This window comes from Coloeus monedula (assembly GCF_965178545.1).
Source record: "Coloeus monedula genome assembly, chromosome: 5".
NCBI lineage: Eukaryota > Metazoa > Chordata > Aves > Passeriformes > Corvidae > Coloeus > Coloeus monedula.
The window spans coordinates 45,876,642-45,898,902 of NC_138785.1; the positions used below are offsets into that span (position 1 = coordinate 45,876,642).

A 22,261-nucleotide genomic window follows, 5' to 3' on the forward strand; every position below is an offset into this window, starting at 1 on the left:
TGAACAAACAAATGAGGAAGTAATTAGCTGATTACATTATTGCATATTCTTATCATACTGGCATGGGATAGACCATTGATAGGTAATGATAACCATTTCTGATATCATTGCTGAAGAACCGAACATGACTGCATTTCAGAGTGATAGATTAGATACACTATCATGTTAATCATTGGGCTTTGGGTATTTGAAAGATGGTTGGATAGTTTTTGAGAATATTAGCTAAATATTTTATCAGAGTACTCAGAACTGGAATTTGTTGCTGACATTATAAATGCCATTTGTACATCTCAAAGTTAGACCAGATGAATAATGCAAGTCATGCTTTCATAGCTGCTAAACTTTCCACAAGCTGAGGAGATCAACAGTGTGCAGATGTCTAATCAATCAATTAATTTATGGGGTTTCCATCACAAGCCTCAAAGTTGAAATTAAGATAATTTTTGGGGTTTTTTTAGAGCTCATGTAATTTCTCTGAAGCTAGCGCAGTTTTTCAATTCTTTTGGAACATTTGAACATTGTTTTGTCCTCTCTGCTCTTCTCCTCTGTCCCCTGGATGACTTAAATAGGCTAGTATTATTTGAAAATAATGTTTGTTCTTAGCATAAGATTATTTGCATGCATGCAGCCAGTATTAGTATTCAGTTCAGTTATCTGTCATATCTATCTTAGGATCTTTGCTTGTCAAAAGAGGTCTAATGAGTCACCTGAAGTAACTGTATTGGATTAAGTATTTTTAGAAATTGCACTTATACTATCATCAGTTTCAACACCAGAGCTCTTATTCATGTGGTGGTAGCACCACTAGAATGTCATTGGTAACTTCCTCAATGATCTTAACCTGCATTATATGCTACAGTTTGAGCAAGAATATGAAAATAAGGCTGTCCACTTGCTGAGCGTGGGTAGATTTCATGATTAATTTCACACAATGATTAAAACAGCATTATTTTAATCAATTACCTGAGGAAGTGATCAGCAGTGGGGTTGATACCAAGTTTTGGAGACTATATTCAGATGCTCTTTAGTACCAAGGTCCCTGCCATAAGAACTAACAGATGGAATTATTGCAAGAAAAGAAATCGGTAGGTAAACTGAAATCAATTTTTCCATACCATTAATTTGGGGAGAAATGCTTTAGGGTTTGCAGAAATTTAATAAATATGCATAAGGTGATATTTTGTTTTCCACATCCTTTACATTTATACTGGCTTATTAAAGATTTAATTAAGTTTTCAGAAAAGGGAGAAGATGCAGTCTTGCAAAAAAATGTAGATGACAGTGTGGGTTCACAATAATTAGGGCTTCAGGGATAAAATAAAGATTCTCTACAGTTAATGAATATTAAGGCAATGGCTGCTTTGAAAACTTGCAAAAATGACAGTGTTTTACTTACCACATCTGTCTTCTGTTTGTTTTCTAGCCCTAGTCCATCAATATATGCGACAGATTACATACCATTTACTTCTGCAACTCTGAATAGTAAGCAAAAGTTACAGAAGATACTTTACTTTACCCTTTTTGTGCGTAAGCAGTTTTTTTTACCAATTTCCTGCTCTTCATTATCCTGCATCTTCTCTGTTGTCCATTCATTTAAATCTTAAAAACAAGTATCTCAGGATTAATTTTATGAATATTTTCCTTTTGAAACAGCACATCACAAAGCACTGCAAAAACTTTTTTTTTTTAAATCTGTGAGTCCATTTTGCTGTCAAGGTTCTAAAATCTTGACAGTGGTTAGACAAAAAATGTGGCAAAGCAACTGTGCACCATGTTAATCCATGGTCTTTGTTGGTCTCTTGTATTCTGTGTGCAGAAGTACATAAATAAGCAAATGACGTGTGTTTTGTCTTCTTTGACTTGTAGCTTCCAAACTCTTGGGGACAAGAACTGTCTCTAATGTGCTTCTCCTGTAACACACAATTAAATTCTGCTCTTTGATTAGGATTTCTTAGTGCTCTGATTACATAAATGGCAACAATACCAAAAGAACAGTTCCTTTTGCAAAACTAGTTGAGTGTAAATGGATCTATAATATTGTACTTGAATGCTGAACAACAAAACTTGGCCTATAAATTCTATGTCAGTGTTATATCAAAGATATATGTTGTTCTGCAGTTCAAAAAGCAAGGTAGCTGTGAAGTCTTTCGAACAGTAACTCTATTCAGTAAATTCAGAAATATGTCAAATGGACAATACTACTCTAGATAGTAGGAGAGATGAAAAGCACTCGCTTTCTTTGACAGCAAAATACTTGGGAAAGACAAAAATAAACAAAATGATATGACATGAGCCATAAGACTTGTCAATCCTTTCCTGATGCAGTTGTAACTACAGATGTAGATTCTTGAACAGCATCATTCTATAAAGCATGGAAAGAGAGCTGCAAGACCTAAGATTGATGAACTAATCATGACTGAGCATTCCTCATGGAGAGATCCATTAGTGGAAAACATTATGCTCAAGAAAACCAGAGCTGAAAACAGCAGAAGGGTGGAAGATCACGAGTTTGTGAGGGGATAATGCTTCTCCTCCCTAGGTACCTGTTTGCGAATGCTGTTAGAAAAAAAAATACTAGATTAGGTGAACTCAGCCTGAATGAGTTAAGCCATTCTTACCCATCTTATATTGAGATCCTTGATGATTTGATGTTATAAAATATTTAAAGCAAAAAGTAGTTTTAAACCACTGCTCAGAAAGAACTAAAAAAACCCCTATGTCTTCTGATTATCACAATATGGCTTTCCTGTTCTGGGAAGAGATATCATCTGAACCATTTTCACGAAACAGAACACAGCAACAGGACAAACATCACTTCCATAAGGGCTCCTGTCAATAGATGAGTAACAAGAGAGGCAACGATTAGAGCTTAATGAATGAGAATCATCCCTTTTATAGATTAGAGCAGAGAGGGATCATGATGAGATCAAAATCCATTACTAGCCTTGTGTATTTCTGGGAATTGCAGTAAATAAAAGCATTCAAAAGAGATCGCATTTGTTTTGATAACATTTCACACCACGTCATCCCATTCTTCTTCTCCAAGTGCAGCGAAGTACGAAGATTTTATAGAGCAAATTCATGCAGCCTAGTTTGAATTTTCAGGGAAGAAATGCAAACTCAAAACCTACAAGTTACAATGAAGACCTCCAAGCCAAAACCAAGGAACTTATTAAATCTCAAAGACAAAAGGAAGACACAGAGAAACAGAATCGTGCTTAGTCTCTGAGAACTACTACACTTTATGTCATGATTAGAAAAGTCAGGTCCAACAGAATCCCAGTCTGTGTTGAATATCTGTAAAACTGAATGTCCTTTAGTATCTTATGGTTAGAAATAGTAATAGGGGTATTTGAAGGATTTATTCTTCTTGTTACTTTGCAGTGTTTGGAAACATGAGGAGAGCACATGACACTTAAGTATGTGCTACCAATCAGAACTGTATTAGTAGGAATTTTCACAGAGAAAACCTGAATCACATCAAACAGCAACTGAATATTTCTTTCTGCAGTTTGAGCTGCAAGATAGTTTTCTAAAACAATGACTTATCAACATGGAAACTAATGAATGATTGATTCAAGAGCAAGTTAAAGAAGTTAAAAGCTGAAAAATAAATAAAAAAGGAATTCTTAGATTTCTGTCTTTACTTGCAAGGGGTATAGACCTGGAAGGAAAGCTGACATGAGGCAAATAACTGAATTAAGAACAAATACAGCATTCAGTCAACTTGGCACTGGGGATGAATTCAAACAGTGGCTGGCTGATGGCAACTAGGAGGAAGAAGAAAACAGTATGACCTGGTCTTTCTTGAATGCTGTCAACTGAGCCCATTTGGGTCCTGACAGGCTGTATTTGTATAAATACCAGCACTAAATGTGCACAAGGTCTGATTTTAGAATAAAACATACAAATCAATCAGAAGGTAAGAGAAAAGATGAGTACCAAATAATGAAATCAAACCCTTGATTCGTTTCCACATTTGTCTCCAGTTACCATAATGATTACAGGTGTGCCTTCCTCTCCCACTCCAAACAAATCCAGAGGGTTTTACAGGAAAGAACAAAAGAAAAATTTCCAAACAATACAGATCTCTTCAGAGACATCAAAATTTTACTCAACCTACTTTTGCATTTCATTCATCTCTCTCCTTAGAGGAGAGCAAAACGTGACAATCTGTCTTAGAACAACAGAAATAAAACAGAATGTGGGAATACTTTCGAAATCTATCTGTACATACCAAGAAGAGTACAATATCAAATAAAAGGGAAAATTTAAAAATACCAAAATTCTTTAGAAGAATGTTGAAAATATTGCAGAAAAACATGGGAAAGATGAAACTAAAGGTTATAAGGAAAAATAGCTAGATAATCACAGAAATGTGACACTAAGCAAGAAGTACGATGACAAAAAACATATGAAGGAAAACTATCATATGAAGAAAAAAGTAGAACCACTGTGAGTTACAGCATGAATAAACAGACTGGAAGAAAATTAATGCAGTATTACACGAAGGGAAAAGACATACAACCTAATACAGGAAGTGCATGTAGGCAGTCTGAAATTTGACTTTGAACAAACTAGAGAACAATTGTTGGCAGAAAATACATGCATAACTTTCCCCAGGGCAGCCACAAATGTTCCCAGATGAAGTCTGCTCTCTGAGTTGAGCAGGCTTTAAGTTTGTGCCAATATATGTGAATATTCTATTTCTAGAGAAAACAGAAAAAGCTAAGATAATAACAAAAACTAAAAAAAATAGGAACTAAATTACAAGAATCAATCCAGACACAAACAATAAAACCCCACCACCTGGGATATAGGAAGGAAATAAAGGAGACTTTTAGGTTAAACAGAATATTAACGTAGTCACAGTAAGAAAAAAAAGTAACTTTTCTTGTACCAACTTGAGCATGCAGCTGGTGAATCTGCATTTTATAAAAACCCAGAGGGTTTGGAAAACAAGTTATACCTTGAAAAACCAAAGAAAAAACATGTGGAAAAGGCAGTGACAAACTGTATTAGAAGATGACTAGAAATGTCAAAAATCTGCAGAATCCCTATCAGAGGAAGGATACAAGATTATAAGAGACAGACCTACTATTATGCTTTTTCTTTATGAGCATTATGGCGAGAGTTGTGTAAAATTAGAAAAATATGCACCCTTGCATCAATACTTTTTCAATGTGAAAATATATGATGCTGGCATTGTCAAAGTTTCAAAAGACACCAGGAAAACTGGGTTTTCTTGACCATGTGCAACCATAAATATTTGATGGACTTCTATTATACATTTAGTTTTCTTCTGCTTTCAGAAAATACCGTAACACACAGAACTAAATTTCATAAATTCTTTTAGGTCTAACAGTGCTTTTGCAGATTGACAAAACCTATCATGAGTACTTACAGCATTTTTTTTCCAAAATTAAATTTACTAACTTTGACACATTATTTGCTTCTAAGAAAGGCACAGAGCACATACCAAAGACCGCTACTTATTCCAAAAAGAATGAAAAAGAATTTGTGTTGCCATACTTCAAAAATAACAAAAAAAAAAAAAAGAGGAAAAAACCCAAAAAGCAATGTATACCCCTTTCTTTGCTATTAAATGGAAAAAGCGAGGAAAAAAAAAAAGAAGTACCAACCTTTACAGTTTGTAAAATGGACAAGCAACCAAAGACGTTACACAGGAAACCAGTTACATATCTAACAAGTGAATTCAAATACCTGAAGTCTGCAGATGACTTTAGCAGGGGGCAGTCCTTGCCATGTCTCCCTCTCAAGCTGAGAAAGTAAGACAGCAAATTCCTTTTTCTACAAGGATTTCAGAAAGTACTACCTTGTTTCATAGCTTCACATAAAATTAGTGAAAGCCCACTTCAGTTTCAAGGTCAGCTCTTCCAGGATGAAGAAATTATTTGAAATTTTTTTTCTCCAAATATCAGACAATCTGCCTCTCTAAAGAGAGGTACAATTTTAGGACATTAACAGAACTTATCAAAGACAATCAAAAATATCTACAGCACTTTACATGGTTAACAGTAGCAACATGATCCAGTCAATTTAATGGACAACCTACTATCAGACCAGAAAGTGAAGGATCCAAAGCAGAGCATGGAAATTAACAGAAATCCTACTTCATATTAAGGAAAATTCACATTTTTTCTTCTTGTCAGAAATGATAAATTGTAACAAAGAAATGTTCATATGACACAACTATTTAATCACTAAAGTTTGGATGCAAGTTCAGACTTGATTTTTCCTTCTTTCTTTTCAAGATATGCAAAACCATCTTTTTCCTTCTTTCTCTTATGATAAAACATTTCAGTAAAGAGATTTTACAAGCAATTTAAAAAGTTAGAAAACTATGCAATAGGAAAAGTTTTAAAGGCATCACGATTAATTGAATGTAAGCTTCACTTATGAAAATTAGGCAACTTGTGTATTACAGCCATTACCCCTATTTTAATGTATGTTTCAGACTACTACATCTTCTAATACTTTCTTCAAACTTTTCATCACGACTCATGGTCATTGTGAGAGACTTCATCTACCCTCACACTATTTCACTGTCATTTGATTACTAATGATTATTCATAAATTCTTTACCACCTCTGACATTTACTCTCCATAGTTTTATTTTATTGTGCCATCCATTCATTGATCACTTTAATGTCAGAGTTTCCTAGCAAATTTTGTTTCTCAGGAGGCAAAAACACACACATAAATATGATAGAACCACTAAGCTTAGCATTCTTCCTCGTGGCTAGTATCTCAGCATTTTCAAACAACAAAACCTTTTACTTCTCTCAGCTATCCACATGAGGTTCTGGCATACTTGCCATTTACCCATACATTAAGAAACAGAAGTATTACAATTTCCTGAGCAGGAGTTCCTTTAATCAGAATACTACCTTCCCAGTAAGTAATTCATCAGAAGAGAAAGGACATAGCATGGTGCTAAGTTAATGAATGGATTCTGTGGTTCAACAGGAGGTAGACAATATCTAGTGACAGATAAATCACTTAATCCTTTTAATATAAAATAATTACTTTGCACTTTTAGATCTATTTCTGAGTAGTTTAAGGAAAAACTATTCATAGATACCAGCACATATTTTATCTAAATTAGAAACAATGAGATTAATACAACTAAAGCAAAAATTCATTGTGGAATATTAAATCATGACTGTACAAGCAGTCAGGAAGCTTTAATGCAAAACCCAATAGTTTAAATATGTTAAGAAACTGCAGTTTAAACACCAATACTCAGCATTATTTTCTATGTTGAATATTAAAAATTCAGGCACCTAATAGTGAATAACTGAAACTCACACTGAGGAAACTGGAGGTGGAATGAAATGTCTACATTAAAAAAATAAAAATATGATGTGTTTACCAAAATTATATTTCATCCTCATAAAAACTTTCTCATAATATCATGAAGTCTAAATTTCTACCTTCTGAAATTAGCTTCTAAAATTAACATGAAATCAAATTTCTAATTCTATGCCTTTTTCCTTCTCAGAAAAGGTGACTATAGTCACCTCTCTAAGCCCATTTTTAAAGCACACTTTTTTAATTCTTTGTAGACTCAAGATTCACCATAAAAGACTTGAGTGAAAACGTGTTTCCTCCAGAACATTTTTACTATCAAAACCGTTCATTAGATTCAGGAAAAGTTCCATTTTCACTTGGGAGAAGTAAAGACATCAAATTAGTTTTGAAAACAAAGCTGCTGTATCAGCTAATGAACTCGTAATTTTCTCCCTCACTGCCAAGCAAGCGTGAGTTCTGCATGACAGCACAATGCATTCATTGCTCAAAAAAACTGATGTTGCTATAACCGAACAGCTTCAGCTAGATTTTTGAATCACTTAAGATACATGTTGATAGATTAATACACTAACACAACCATAATTATATCACTTTAATATGGTGGGACAAAAAAATGCAATTAAAGTTCTATTTTCTATGATTCAACATGTCACCTGAATGTGCAATATATACTTGAACTTACAACCTATCTAACATTACTCATTTGAGGCTCTTGTAAAATGAACACACCTAAGGTGCCATCATACCCATCCTAACCTTATGAAGGGGATAAGGAGGGAAATATTCAGTTCTTACACAGCTGGGACCATCTTCATCAGTACTGCTACAGATGGCCCTACAGCTGGCTAAAGCTCCAATAGTTACATAACAGAATTCTAGAGGGGGGTGACTTTAGGCTTCACTGCTTTCTGGTGTAGCCCACTTGCTAATATGTTTTCTAAAGTATAAAATATTTTGCACTAAAATTAATCAACTTTAGTGTCTCTCCTCTCATTTATCATTTCATTAAAACGAAGTCAAATAATGTGGTATTTGACCACCTATAGATGAAATCATTATAATCTTGTGCTATACTCTCTTTTGCTTGATATCTTTAGAAGTAACAAGGCACTTGGATTAATCCACACAGAGTAGTTAACAAGGAATTTGGATCTAGAGCAAACAGAAATTGAAACCAGACTGGGCAATTCTAAAGGTGAACAAGCTTCTCCTGTCTGCCACCAGGTACTTACAAAACATTAGATTTTGTGTAATCTCCCCTTGCTCTATATTCTTGTAATATCCAAACAGCCTGGAATACCAAAAGCAAAATGCAGATTTGAGCACCTTTATGTTCCCACCAAGGCCTCTACTATCTTTAAATATTCCAGGGCTGGCTCTTTGAGCACTGGGCATAGTGCATTCTATACTTAGTTCCTTCAGCCATCTCTGCTGTCACAGAAAGCTACAACTGAGGTGATAGCTGCTTAAATGGAGAAAGCAAGTGTACTGAGGTTATCCTAAGAAGCCCTCACTACTTTAAAGTAACCTTGATTTCTTTTACTGCCCTCCCAACTGGTTTGGCAGGCAGTACTCATGTCCAGATGGCGGACAAGTAAACCTACTTGAACAGATTGTATTACAATGTTTTACACTGAACAGTTATTGGATTAAATGTATAAATAGCTGTGGGAACCCAGGACTTTCCTCTTTCAAATGATCATCATTCAGCTAGAAAATTATCTTCCCTCCTGTCACTCCTCTGTGGCCCAGTGAATTCTGCAACATTCTCCAAATCTCTTTGTCGGTATAAGAGGACAGTTCAGAGTGCAAACAATGCTCTAGAGGGGGAAAACAACTGATATACTTCATAGTAGGAGCTTTTTGAATTAAAACAATAATGAAGATCATCTGAAGAGGATACAAACATCCAGAGGAGCAGACATACAAGTGTTCAGGGTACTTTATGTGAAGCAGCATAAAATCTCCCAGAAATCAAATTAATATCAACTGCTCCCACTGTATCAGATTCCCAGACATGTTTCAACCATAATTCTACTGTAGAAAAGGCTGAGATGTCACATTTAATCGAAAATTTAACTCCTATTGTGAATGTTACTAGTTCACAGCACACAATGACTTAAGAAAGCTTAGTTTCTGTGCACTGAATGGACTAAAATACAAGATGGCAAATCAGATGAGGACTGCCTTCTTCATGTACTAAAGCAGAATTTCAGGTCACTATTACTTTCAAAGAAATTGCATTATGTTAGCAGCCTCACAAACCAATATGCAGTTACATGAGGGCATTTTAGTTTAAAGTTTTACTCTGAAAGCTACATTCTCCATGAAGTCTGGTTAAAGCACTTTGATCATTTACAGCATCTAGAGTTACAGGACAAAAGCCCACAGATGTCAACACCAAGGCAAATGTTATTTCATCAAGGCCAAGGCAAACCAATGTGTGTACATGTACATGTGTGCATATACAGGCACACACACCCACAGCTCCACACTGATTTATTCAGCTTAGAGAAAACAAAAAAATGAAAACGCTTACAATGCATTTGAAGTGGAAAATCATTAGCAATGCCCCAACAGACAACAGGGAGAAGAGAAATTTTCAGATCCCTCGGAGTTGCAAAATAGAGCTTAAAGACTAACTAGCAAAGTAGATAAAAGAATGTACAAGTAGACAGAGGATTGTAAATGTAGCTGGAACCAGTGGATAGTCAGGTAATGAGGAACCTAAGTGGTTTTCTGGCAGTTATGTAACAAGCAAATATAGTGCATGCCCTAAGGGAAGTTCAAGGCAAGGTCACTTACAATTTTAGGGGCTCTCAGTGAACAACCATCTTCTGATGACCCTCTAAGACCATAAAAAGACTTCCAGTAAGGGGCAGAGGCATATAAATTAGTTCTAGGAAAAGTGATGTTTATAAATTAACTTGGAAGGATGTAATAATGACTATGTATGGTCATGATGGAATAAATACCCCGTTGTAAAATTTCATGAGACACATTCAATTAGAGGACAAATCCTCCAGACGTGTGCAGTGCTGTAATAAAGAATGAGCGCTAATTCTTCAAATTGTGCTAGAAAGGTTATTTATTCTCCGGCCAATTTTGGTATCGCCCTAAACCCAAAAAAGCATGAAGAAAATAAAAACCAGTTATAATATCTAGAGTCTGTCCAGCAGATATTAATAACTTTATCTTTGCTTCGAAACAAAGTGCTCACTAATGAAGTTAGTGCACTGCTATCAATAAACAGAGATCTGAAAAAAAACTTAGACAAGAGCTTCCATCCACACCTAGCTCAGAAGAAAAAGTACCTCACAACAGAAGGAAAATATTTACACAGTAACTTCAGCATTAATGCACCATTCCTGTCCTTTTCATAACAATTCCTGGCTCACCTACTCTATGTGCTGTCACATTGTCCCTAACTGAATCCACCAGCTGTGGTCAAGTAAGAGGCTGAACAGTCCAACATCTTCAATTTTAGATTGAACTTCCTAGGACTGACATTCTTCTTGAAATTCCTATGAAATTCCTGCCATTCACTTTCCATTTCCATTGGAAGCTTTAGTAGAAATCAGGCATACAACAGAAAAATGGAAAAAGTTTCCACTGAAATGTTTTAGAGTTGAGCCATCAGCTATCAAGAGTACAAACCATGACTAAAATATTTAGAAGTGTGATGCAAAACTAATATGGAATTCAGATAACTTCACAGTACTAGTTTCTGCCCTCTAACAGATTTCAGAAAGATTTAAGGACACTTACTTCTGAGTACATTTGATCATTGAACTTGGCTTCATAGTTTTTATTTTCCCATAAATATTTTTTTCTATCCTCCAGCCCAATGATAAAAAACCGTCCTGCTTTATCAAGGAAGCAGATTTCAGCAAGTTCACTTTATTCTCCAAAACAGAGGAAAAATGGGGAAACAATGTTCAGGAAACACATGATGGGATTTCCATTTAAGCCACAAGAACGTGTAATGTTACAACAGACAGGAGGTTTGCGCTTGAGGCTAACTTGTTTTTCACTGGCTAGATCTGAGGATAGAAGCTAATCAAGTTCATCAACCACACACATCTGCAAAATAGTAATTCTGCCTCACATCCAACTTTTAAGTTGCACAGACATGGCAGTAATGGAGGAGAAAGAACTCTCAATGATCTCTAGACCTCTGAAAGTGCCCTATACTTAAACATGCCATATTTGGCTGTGAGATCAAGTTACAGCTCCACTTAAGAGTCAGGTAAAAAAAGGTAGCAAGTGCATTAGTTCCCCTAGGCATCATCTGAAAATACCTGATATTTGAAAACATCCTGGTAAAAGGCATCGCAGAGGATTCACTTGAAAATGAAAACCACTTATTGCTGCCTGCGTTTGTGCACTCGTCTAAATTTTAGTGTTTGACTCAAGTAAGGGCAAGTGTATTCAGTATCATCTTCACCCACATGGAAGTATTCAGGTCCCACATCTCAGAAATCCCTGAAACCTATCCTGTAAACCATAATCAATAGGCATGCTTGTACCACCTTACATGATCTGAACAGAAACCACAGTATATACCACCTTAACCACATCACCTTAAATACATCACCATGTGATGAAAAAAAAAAGAAAATACTACTCTAATCAAGCTATTATATTTTTATTTTGCTTTTTAAATTGTTATTATTTTTAAGGACAATGTACGTCATCCTTATTGAAGAATCAGTATACAATCACCACTACCTTCTCCTCCTGTAGCTGAAGTCACGTAATACTTTACAGCACATATTCTGAATAGCACAGCCTTTACTGTTTTGACTGAAGTATCCAAATTCTGGAGAATGGTAAGATTTCAGAACCATGCTTCTGCATTTTGTATTCCCTAGTTCAAGATCACTGACTACACAGAGCGCCGGTACTGTGACCTATGACGAGGTGCTCTACTCCTGTTAATTAAACTGCTCTACAACTCCCTCATATAACTGTAGCTTGAATTCCTCTCTTTGGAAAGACACCTAAACATATGTAGATACAGCTAATTTATTCCTTCACTGAATGTAGCCCTAGCCCTGCAACTACTAGAGTATCTAGAAGAGCATTACCTGTGTCAGTCAAAACAGATTTCTACCCATACTCAAATACCTTCTTTATACTGTTAGATAAACTTGAAAAACAAGAGTAGAGAAAGGAACTCTCTCTCTCTCTAAACATTCTGTCTGCTCAGCATTCTCATCCTCTACATTTATCTCCCTTTCAGAATCTGAATCTCTAGTTATGTCTTTTATAGAAAGACAAAGATTTACAATAAAATACTTTATTAGGATTAAAAATAAAAGTAATTTTAAGTTTAATATTTTTAGTGTATCACTATTCAACTGAATCTAGTAATTATGGATTAAATTAATTTATATTTCACTACAGTTTACTACTGAAAATAGAAGTGTGTCATAGGGACTTGATAAGTAAGAGAAGTAAAAAGAACAAAATATTTTAAGTAATAATTTGAACCATTGAAGCAAACAAAGCAGCTACAATTACAAAGGAAAGTTTAAGCAGCACCAACCAAAAATACTCATACTTTATTGTTAAAATAATCATATTCCTCAGTATAGTGCAGAAAACCACTGCAATATAACAATTCATTATTCTAAACAGACTTTTGCATGACAGCAAAGTTTTGAGTTAAAGGCCTAACTTTAGATTCAGAATGCAGCCCTGCCACTGACATGATCTAAAAAGAAAATGTGTGAAAAAGTCTGAATGTGTATATGTATGACCTGAAAATAGGAAAGTATAAAGGGAATTAGCTAATTAATTACCTGAACAACTATCAATTATTTTTCATGAAAAACAGGCTAAGTATCAAAAGACTTCATAAAACGATCAAATTGGCAAAAATGCTTAGTATAAATTATAAAATAAATGCCAGAAATGAACCTTAAACTATAAATGGGAATTTTACAATATTACTGACACTTTTGCCTGACAAGCTTAAAAATCTCCATTGAAGAGATATTCACACGGCTCAGACAGGAACACATACACAGCAAAACCTCTAAAAGCTAAACAGAAATGTCAATATCCAAAATTCAGTAGACTCTTTCATAACTGGCCCTTTTAAGACAATTTGATAAGGAAAGCAACTGAACATGCTAATTTTGTACTAGTGGAGAAGACAGCAATAGTGATTTGAAACTATGAAAAAGCCAAACTAAAAGCAGAGTAAAAAATGGTTTCTACCCTTCAAGCAGCAGATGCTACAGCCTATAACCTTGAGCAGCTCTGTGAGCTCAAAATGTCATTCCACAGAGGGGCTGCATAACTGTAATTATCACTTATGTTATGAACTTGATGTACAAAATGTTCTATGCAACACAGCCAAACTCTGCTAAGCTTAATGACCAGTTCATCTGAAATTCAAAAATTAGTTGCTTTACATTCAACAGCAAAGAATGAGAAAAATTAATGGAACGGCATAATTAGGCTAAGGACTGCAACTGCTTAAGAAGAGATTATGAACTTGGGGAATTCCAGAATAGTATTATCAGATACAATCATCAGAAGAAAGTAAAATCCTAATAGCAAATCCTATTAGATGGAAACACAGTCTGTCCAGAGAAATGCTCCAAGTCCTGCCACTACTTTAGCACTCAGGAAGAAGAGTGTTTTCATTAAGAACCCTGCAATGGCAAGGGTACATTTCCATATAACAGGACTATTTTCTGTAACTAAATTATTGCCTTTTTTTGAATTCTGTCAGAAGCAATCCACTCAATGCATGTATCAATTTGTTTAACTATCTTAGAATATGAAGGACTTGTGATAATCACACAGAAAAATACGAGTTTCCCTGTCCAAAATGTAGCTTTCAGGTTCACTATAAAGTATCTTTCCATTTGTTTCATGGCAATCCCTCATTATAGAAAGTTGTAGCAACAAAAAAACAAAGAATAGCTATTACATTTGATATACACAAACAATGAAGAAGATATTATTACATATTTTTATGAAACCTCATAGCATTAGATAAAAAAACAATTTTTTTAAAATTATAACTGCTTTCAGATTTATTACAGCAAGAGAATGAGGCCTAAACCAAATACGAGGTAAAGTTCCTTTTTAGTTCTGACCATTATCTTAGCCAAAAAAATGTGACCTTGAAAACACTTTTAAAAATGAAGATAATAAATCTGAAGACCCAAACTAATATCCAAAAAACCCAGTGCTTTCCCACTCTAATTTTACTGACTGATTTTTCCAGAGCATGCAGAACTCAAGCAGATACAATCTGTATTTTCCATGTGGTTGCACAGGATGTGCTGTATAAACGGTTATAGAACAGAACAGGGGAAAAGATCAATTATGTCACTGATCTGTCTTATGACAGCAAGGATGACAAACAGAGACATCTGGGACAGAAAAGTTTCAGTAATCCAATCACAAAATGCTATCAGGCCACTATAAGCATCCTTTATTTCACTTACTGTATGCTGTCACTGAAGTTTTCTATACAGATTGGTTAAAATCAAAACTACTAGTCAGTTTTGCCAAGTTTCTGCAAAACTTTGGTTAATTAGAAATAAAAGAGAGAGGGATATAGATGCTTCATGGGGTTGTAAAAAAACTGCAGAAAATAAAGAATTCTCGCAAACATTTTTTTTATCCTGTACTCTGTCCCCATTCTTTGTAGGGCAGAGTAGAGCAAAACATTTAGAACTGCATTTAATGAATTTTACAGTTTCAGGCATGACCTAGCACTGTTTTTTCACTTCAAACTGAGAACATTTATTTTAAAGCTTTAAGCATCGTTTGAAAAAAACCTCTTCTCTCTCTACTGAAACAATAGTTAAAATGTCCAATTACACAAATGAATATAACATCTCCACTTCAAATACATCTTTAAAATGGCTTGAAGGCAAATCTACTCTCAGGCCCGAATTTCCCTCCACAGATTCAACCTTTGCCACATCTCAATTTTTAATAAAGTTTTTAAAGAGGAGTCTGTATTTGGTATAACTGCCAAACACTTTCATGCATCCTGTCTCGAAAGCAAAAACATGTTGTGCTCCACAGTCTAGAGACCAAAATCAAGATTTTCACAATTACAAGATCAAGAAGGCTCTATGCTCAAGTTTAATGTTAAACAGAATTTCAGTAGACCAAGAGAAGAAACTTGAGTTTTAATTATCACTACGTTTTTTAAACAGTATCAGAGATCCTGAAAAAGGAAGAATTTATTTATTAAACTATATGTGAAATTGAATATATGCTGAATACTCCCCATTTATCACACATCTTTTTTCCTCTTTTCTTTTTCTCTACTCACTCTACAGTGTTTCTTAATATTTCTTTCAATTAAATATGCATGCAGAACATTCATCAGAAGAATGCTACTGATCACTGAAAACAGCACCAAGAGATAGAGTAAGAAACTAAGTAGTACTCTTTCAATTTTGGAGCGAAGACCAAGGACAGCAGGTTTTGTTGGCTCTAGCTCTGAATGGGTGAGAATTGCTACCTTTACAGTGAACCACTACCAGAAATTAGATAGGAAAGACATTTTAAAGTGGAAGATGCCATTCTAGCTGCAACATGGTAACAATCAATAGCTGTGAATAAACAAGATAGGCTCACTATGAAAACCTAAAGGAAAACAAAAACACGTGGTGCAGAAACAAAGAGATAGTGCCAATCTATCCCAGTTAATTCCACATAAAGCAGAAAAGTATGTTGAGGACTGAAGATTCTCTCAAAAAAATTATCATATTTAAAACTTTAAGCCTTAAAAAAAATACACAGTTGCTTCTATTTATTAAAAAAAAAAAATCCCAACCAGCCAGTCGAACAATAATCTGTTCTTCATGGTCATGATGAGGACAAGAAATAACAGGCTCAAAAACGTAGGCCTTGAACACACAGTAATTTAGGTTAGATCTTTGGGGGGGAAAAAAAAAAGCCAGAAGTTGTAGAGTCCCCAGCACTAAAGACTTCTACAGGCACATCAGCTACACATCTGCCAGGAATAATAAAAGCAGGGCTGAGCTTTGGGATAAACTATCAATCAGATTGTCCTTCCAACTCTATCTCCCACAATTTCTCACAACTGCCATAACTTTTACACTTAGCTGGGGAAATGAGACAGGGAGAAAAAGGTAAAGAACTATTACAGATATATGAGTCTTGAAATCCTTTAATAATATCAGGGTTAGGGCATCACAGAGCCTTGCATTACAGAAGAGTAAAATTACTACAATATTTTTGTATGTCTTCAGCATCTTTTTTAGTAGACTCAAGCTCAACAAAATACTTGCACCTGAAGAAAGCTTGTATGTTGATCCAAGCAGATACCTTCTCTGTGTCAGATTTAGCAGTAATAACAAACTTACCCCCAGAAAAAGTTACTCCAACTGCATATCAGTTATTTAACCAAGCTTCTGAATCACCCACCTGAAAGCTCAAAAACAAACATCATCCTCGATGAGAAATGCTTTCAATATTGCAAACCCAATGTTCCCTTTCCATGTGTTTCAGTCACAAAAAATTGTATAATAAAAAGCCAAGCAGTGTATTTCAAAGCGAATTACTCTGATTCCTTTAATTTTTTTAATCGTTTAACCTACCTCAAATTTGTATAAGATATATAAAAAGCATTGAAAGGATTGGGAACAGAAAATGCATGTATGTTAATACAAATATATTATCTCAAATGCTGTGGAAACAATTATTATTTTCTCTTATTATGTATATAATTTCTAAGAGAACAGTCCTTCTCCAGTGTCTTGCTGCTACTTCACAATCAAGAACTTTTTTTTACTTCACTTTACATAAAGATACTGTTCAGCACCAAAATTAAAATCATAAAAGCAGGCTTTTCAAATCTAGTTAGCTTCTAAATGTGAGCTTCTTCATCTCATTTTCAAATTAGACAGTCCAGTGTTTTCTCTTTATCTCCTCAGTTGTGAAGGCTGTCATGAATGTCCACAATACAGAAAAGGATCCAGCAAGATTAAAGCAAAGCAATAGGAATGATTTATAAATTCACGAAGTCATTCTAAAAATAGCTTCCATTAAACCAGATGACTAATAATCTACTAATTCAAATCTATTTTTCAAACAGCTCTTTAAATTCTTGCAGGTTTTATCAAATTTAAAACCAACCTTAGCACTTCTCAGTAATTTGCCAGGAAAGACAGTTTCTTTAGTTATCATTAAGAATATTTTATTGTACAGGACAATGTATTTTAGCAATTTAAGAACTTGCATATTTTCTACATACAGCTTTAATGTCGTATTTCAGAATCAACACAGAAATTTATAACAGACTGTTCCAGTTTCCCCATTCATCTTCTCTGTTGGCAGCAAGTCCTTCAGAAACATCTAATATCTTAACTCGGTCCTCTCCTTTCTGCAAAGTCATTTCCACCTCTCCCAGGCTCATACAACTAATCCAGACACCTCCAATTGTTCAGACTTTATGCATACTTTTCTATGTAGTCAACACTTAAAAAGATAAATTAATTTTAAAAAATCATTGTCTTCACCAAGAATACATTCCTTCCTTAAGCTTTAATTCCAACAGCTCAAGTTCTAATTCTGAAGAATTTTTCAAGTAATCAAGTTTTTTTAAAAAAATTGATTGGGAAAGCAGTTTCTTATCTCTAGTCCTTTACCTCTCTTTCTGGACAACCACATCAACAAAGACACACATAAAGCACAGAGAAAAGAGGAAACTGAGATGTGAGTTGGTTTTGTCTCATGAGATACACATTTTAACCCTACTGCATTAGCTTTTCTCTAGCAGCGTTCACTTTGAAACAATTCACTGTGTGTCCAACCATTTTTCCAACTTCCAAAAAACGCTATGTCAGTCTTACCACTCTTTGTATAGAAAATCTCTGGTTCACTTAACACATTTAACCTCCATCACCTTTACCTGTTACCACTGTGTTCCTGCACAGTGCTGTGAACACGAACCTCCCACAGCACAAGATCCTGCACTCTTTCAATTCACATAATTTCCCTCAGAAAAGTTTTAAAACGTTATTTCCAAACTACTTACAGTAAGTACAATTTTAATTCTTAACATACAGATGTTTTCCTCATCATATATATTGGGTAAACCACTACAGCTTTTAGCATGAGGGTTACAGGGCAAGAAGAGGAGCCAGACTTTATATATACAACACAGAAACATAAAATGTATAAAATCCAAAAAAAACCTAAGTTACACTTTACTTATAACCTGCATTTCAAGTGAAGCAAGCACTTGCAATATTGCATTAGTTTCTGTAAAGATGAAGTCATAGATAACACTGTGTCTACATAAAGCCAAGGGTTTGTCTGTATGAGCAGTCCATTATGTTAAAATAAAAATATTAAACAGGAATGAAAAATAGCAGAAGAAAGATCCAGAAGACTGGGATGGGTTAGTTTAAAACAGTTAAAAATGAAAACACTGCATAACAAGCTTTACAGAGGATAAATACCAGCTTGAACCGTAACACCAAGCAGGTGGACAAACAAACAAGCATTTCCATCCTTTTATGTTTATATTTACCACCTCCACAGTAGGATTGGGAAACTTTCTAAAAAGTAGCTGTACATGTCCATTTTAATTCGTCATTATTTACTTGTTAGGAAAGGATTTCACTTAAAAGAAAGATTATTTCAGCTATCTTGGTAGCACAGCTGGCACTCCACATGAAAGTGTCAACAAAAGTTGCAATGCCAGCACATCACAGCAAGAGAGAATCGAAAGTGTCAAACATTAAACACATTTTATTAAGAAAACCTAATAAGCTAAAGTTTTGAAAAGAAGTTAATTATAGCAGCAGAAGGGCAACACATTTACTGCTTACTCATTCCAGAAAGAGTGGAAAAGACAATGCCTAGAGTGAATTTTTCACAATGATGCCCAAGTGATTTATCTCAATGATCAGATTACTTAGCTTGGTAAGACACAGTCAGACCACAATTTAGACACCTTAGTAAGAATTTTACATACTAACTTTGGCCTTGTAAAATCATAGAATACTGAGTTGGAAGGGACATCGTGATTTGGAAAGGACATTCCATCCAACTCCACACAGGGCAACCTAAAAGTTAAACCATATGCACAAAAACATTGTCCATATGTCTCCTGAACACCCACAGGCTTGGGGCACTTCCCTGGGTACCTTGTTGTGTGCACAACCACTCTGTCAGTTAAGAACTCTTTCCTAATATCACAGCTGAACTTCCCCTGAAATAGGTTTAAGCCATTCCTTCCATTCTTGTCACTGGACACCAGTGCAAAGACATTCCTATCATTATACATCTTTGGCCTATAAGCCTTAGTAACCTACATAGTCTTTAACGAAAAACAAAACAAGCAAAACTCAAAAATTTTGACCATCCTTCTCTTTGTCTGAGCTGCTAGTTCAAAGAAACCATCAGCTACAAAAATTGTTCTTTCCTTCTCTTCCACTACCACAAAGCACAAGTCCTCCCCACAACACTAACAGATGCAAAAAAAAAACCCCAAAAAAACAAAAAAAAACCAAACAAAAAAAAACAAAAACAAAAAAAAACCACCACAACCAAAAATGACAAAACTCTACAGTTCAACTAAAAGCTAACTCCTAGTTACAGTAAAACTGTAAAGAGACCCTACTGGGCAGCCTAGCACTCAGTATGCAAAAACCTGGCAGCCTAGGGCAGCCTAGGAAGAGAAGTGTAGCCATCTCCAGTAGCACTGAAACCTGAAAAAGGCAAGTATCTACACTACACATTTTTGCACATTTCCCAATTTAAATACAAAAGCTGGTGAAGATAAGCTGTTGATATGAATTTGAATTAAAACTGCTCCTTCCTCCACATCTCTCTTACCCAGAGGACACCTTAAGTACCATCACGTACACCTGCACGCGTACACACAGCAGCTGTCATCGCTTTGATGCTAGTTACTAACTCTGGCCATTTCGTTTAGTTGGCACCACAAACACGGGGTTTAACTTCGATCTCCCGCGGGCTCCTCGCCCCGGCTGTCTGCCAGCCACCTTGGCCCACCGCGGACGGCAGCCCAGCCCTGCCCGGCGCAGGACGGCGGCCCTTGCCCCTCCTGGCTCAGAACCTGTGATTTCAAGGCCCACGACACCGCACGGCCCCGGCCTGGGCAGCGACAGCCCGCTGGGGACCGCGATGCCGGCGCTACGCCCCTGCGCTCCCGCTGCCCTGGAGACGCCGCCGCCGGCCATCATCTCCCGAGCAGGGCATGGGCAGCGGCTGCCCGGCGCCTCCGCCCCGCCGGCGCCCCGCTCGGGGCCGGGGAGGGAGAGGGGCCGGCGGAGCGCGGGGGGAGGCCGGGCGGGGGGCGCCGGGCGGACGGGGACACGGGGACTCCGGAGACGGAGGCAGCGCGACAGGGCACCGCCGGCCGGGCGCGATGGCGAAAGAAGCGAACGTCTCTACCTCCTTCTTTTTCTGTCCTCCCCCGAGCTGTCCGCAGAGGAGGAGCAGCAGCAGCAGCAACAGGGGGAGGCAGCCCCCGGCCGGCAGGTGCGGCAGCCGCCACGCCGCCCCGGCACCCAGCGCCATGTTCCGCCCCCGCCGGCGGCACCTGCCGCACCGCCACGCCGAGCCGGCCCGCGCCCGGCCAATCGCAGCGCCCCGCGGCGCGGCGCCGCCTGGGAAATGTAGTTCTGCGGGGGGTGTGATGCGGGGTCGCGCTCAGCTCTGCGCGGAGCCCGCGGGCAGCGCTGGCGCCCAGCCCGGCCTGGGGGGTTCTGCCCGCCTGGGCTGGCAGCTTCACTGCTGCTCCGAGCTGCCGGCTGCCTGGAGCACAGAGTGCAGTCCTGAATCAAGACTGTAAAACAAAGCCAGACAAGACAAAACACCGACGAAAAAACCCATCAAAAACCAGCCCAAAGTATCAGACTTCTTTCTTACACGTTTATGCACATACACTTTTCAGATTTCATTATGCACACACAAAGCCATCCCTACAGAAAAGAATATAATGTAATATGCTGGTACAATTAATTCGAATTAAATTCCCAGAGCATTAACTATGCAGCTTTAAATTGATATTCCGATTCATGATACAGTCCTCCAATCAGTGACGTGTGTATTTCTTGAAAGTGCACACTGCAGTGCACAGGATAGGTAATGTTAAATTAATGAGCACATAATTTTCTTTTTTTCCCCTAGAATTCCAAGTACTCTTTATGCTGCATTAGTTACTTACACACATCTGTGCTGAAGACTCAGAAGGCAGAACTATTCATTTTTTGGAGATCTTGCTAAATCACTAGAAATTTTTATGCATTTTTTAATAAAACACCACAATGAAACGGAAAGCTGAGGCACCAAGAAAGTATTGAGAAGTATCTGCTTATTTTGGACAGAGAAATTTTGGGTGGTATTATGATAATATCAGATGCTACTCTGATGACACAGCTGACATCTTAGCACCGAGCAGTTAAAACATTAAATAGACCATTGTGTTTACTTCAGTTCTATTTGCAACATGCCTTTCAGAAGTTACATCTATCCCTAGGAATAGTAGAATGTATTCAAATTATCTACAAACTTAATAAATTCAAGAGAATTCAGACTATTTGTTGCCCACATCCATCAGATTCTGACTATTGTTGGGCGATAATAACCGTAAAATGGTATGCAAGCATGACATTGGATTACAGAGGTTTCTAACACAGACGTCTGCTCTAAAGGGACAGGATATATGTATTGATCAGAACTGTGTGCTTTTAAAAACACTTTTTTTTTTCCCCTTGTCTTTATTTAGGAGATAAAAATTCAGTGGAAATTTTGCACTGGCACAAGAGAGGCATATGTTAATTAGTGTGCTAAAAAAGAACATTTTGTTAGAAAATGTCAGGCCACTCTTGCTAAATCCAGAAGGTGATTTCACTGGAACCTTGTTTGAAAAACTCTTGGT

General features: G+C 36.7%; 1 protein-coding gene across 1 annotated transcript in view; it reads right to left on the bottom strand.

Annotated features, from left to right (window-relative positions):
* The window catches only part of TUSC3 (tumor suppressor candidate 3), a gene marked incomplete at both ends in the record, with an annotated part of 106,692 nt that extends 85,794 nt beyond the window's left edge, over positions 1-20,898 (bottom strand). The window contains one exon of the mRNA XM_082282677.1: positions 20,773-20,898. Coding sequence (XP_082138803.1) covers positions 20,773-20,898 — 126 coding nt within the window. The remainder of the gene's footprint in view (positions 1-20,772) is intronic.
* Positions 20,899-22,261: the final 1,363 nt, after the last annotated feature.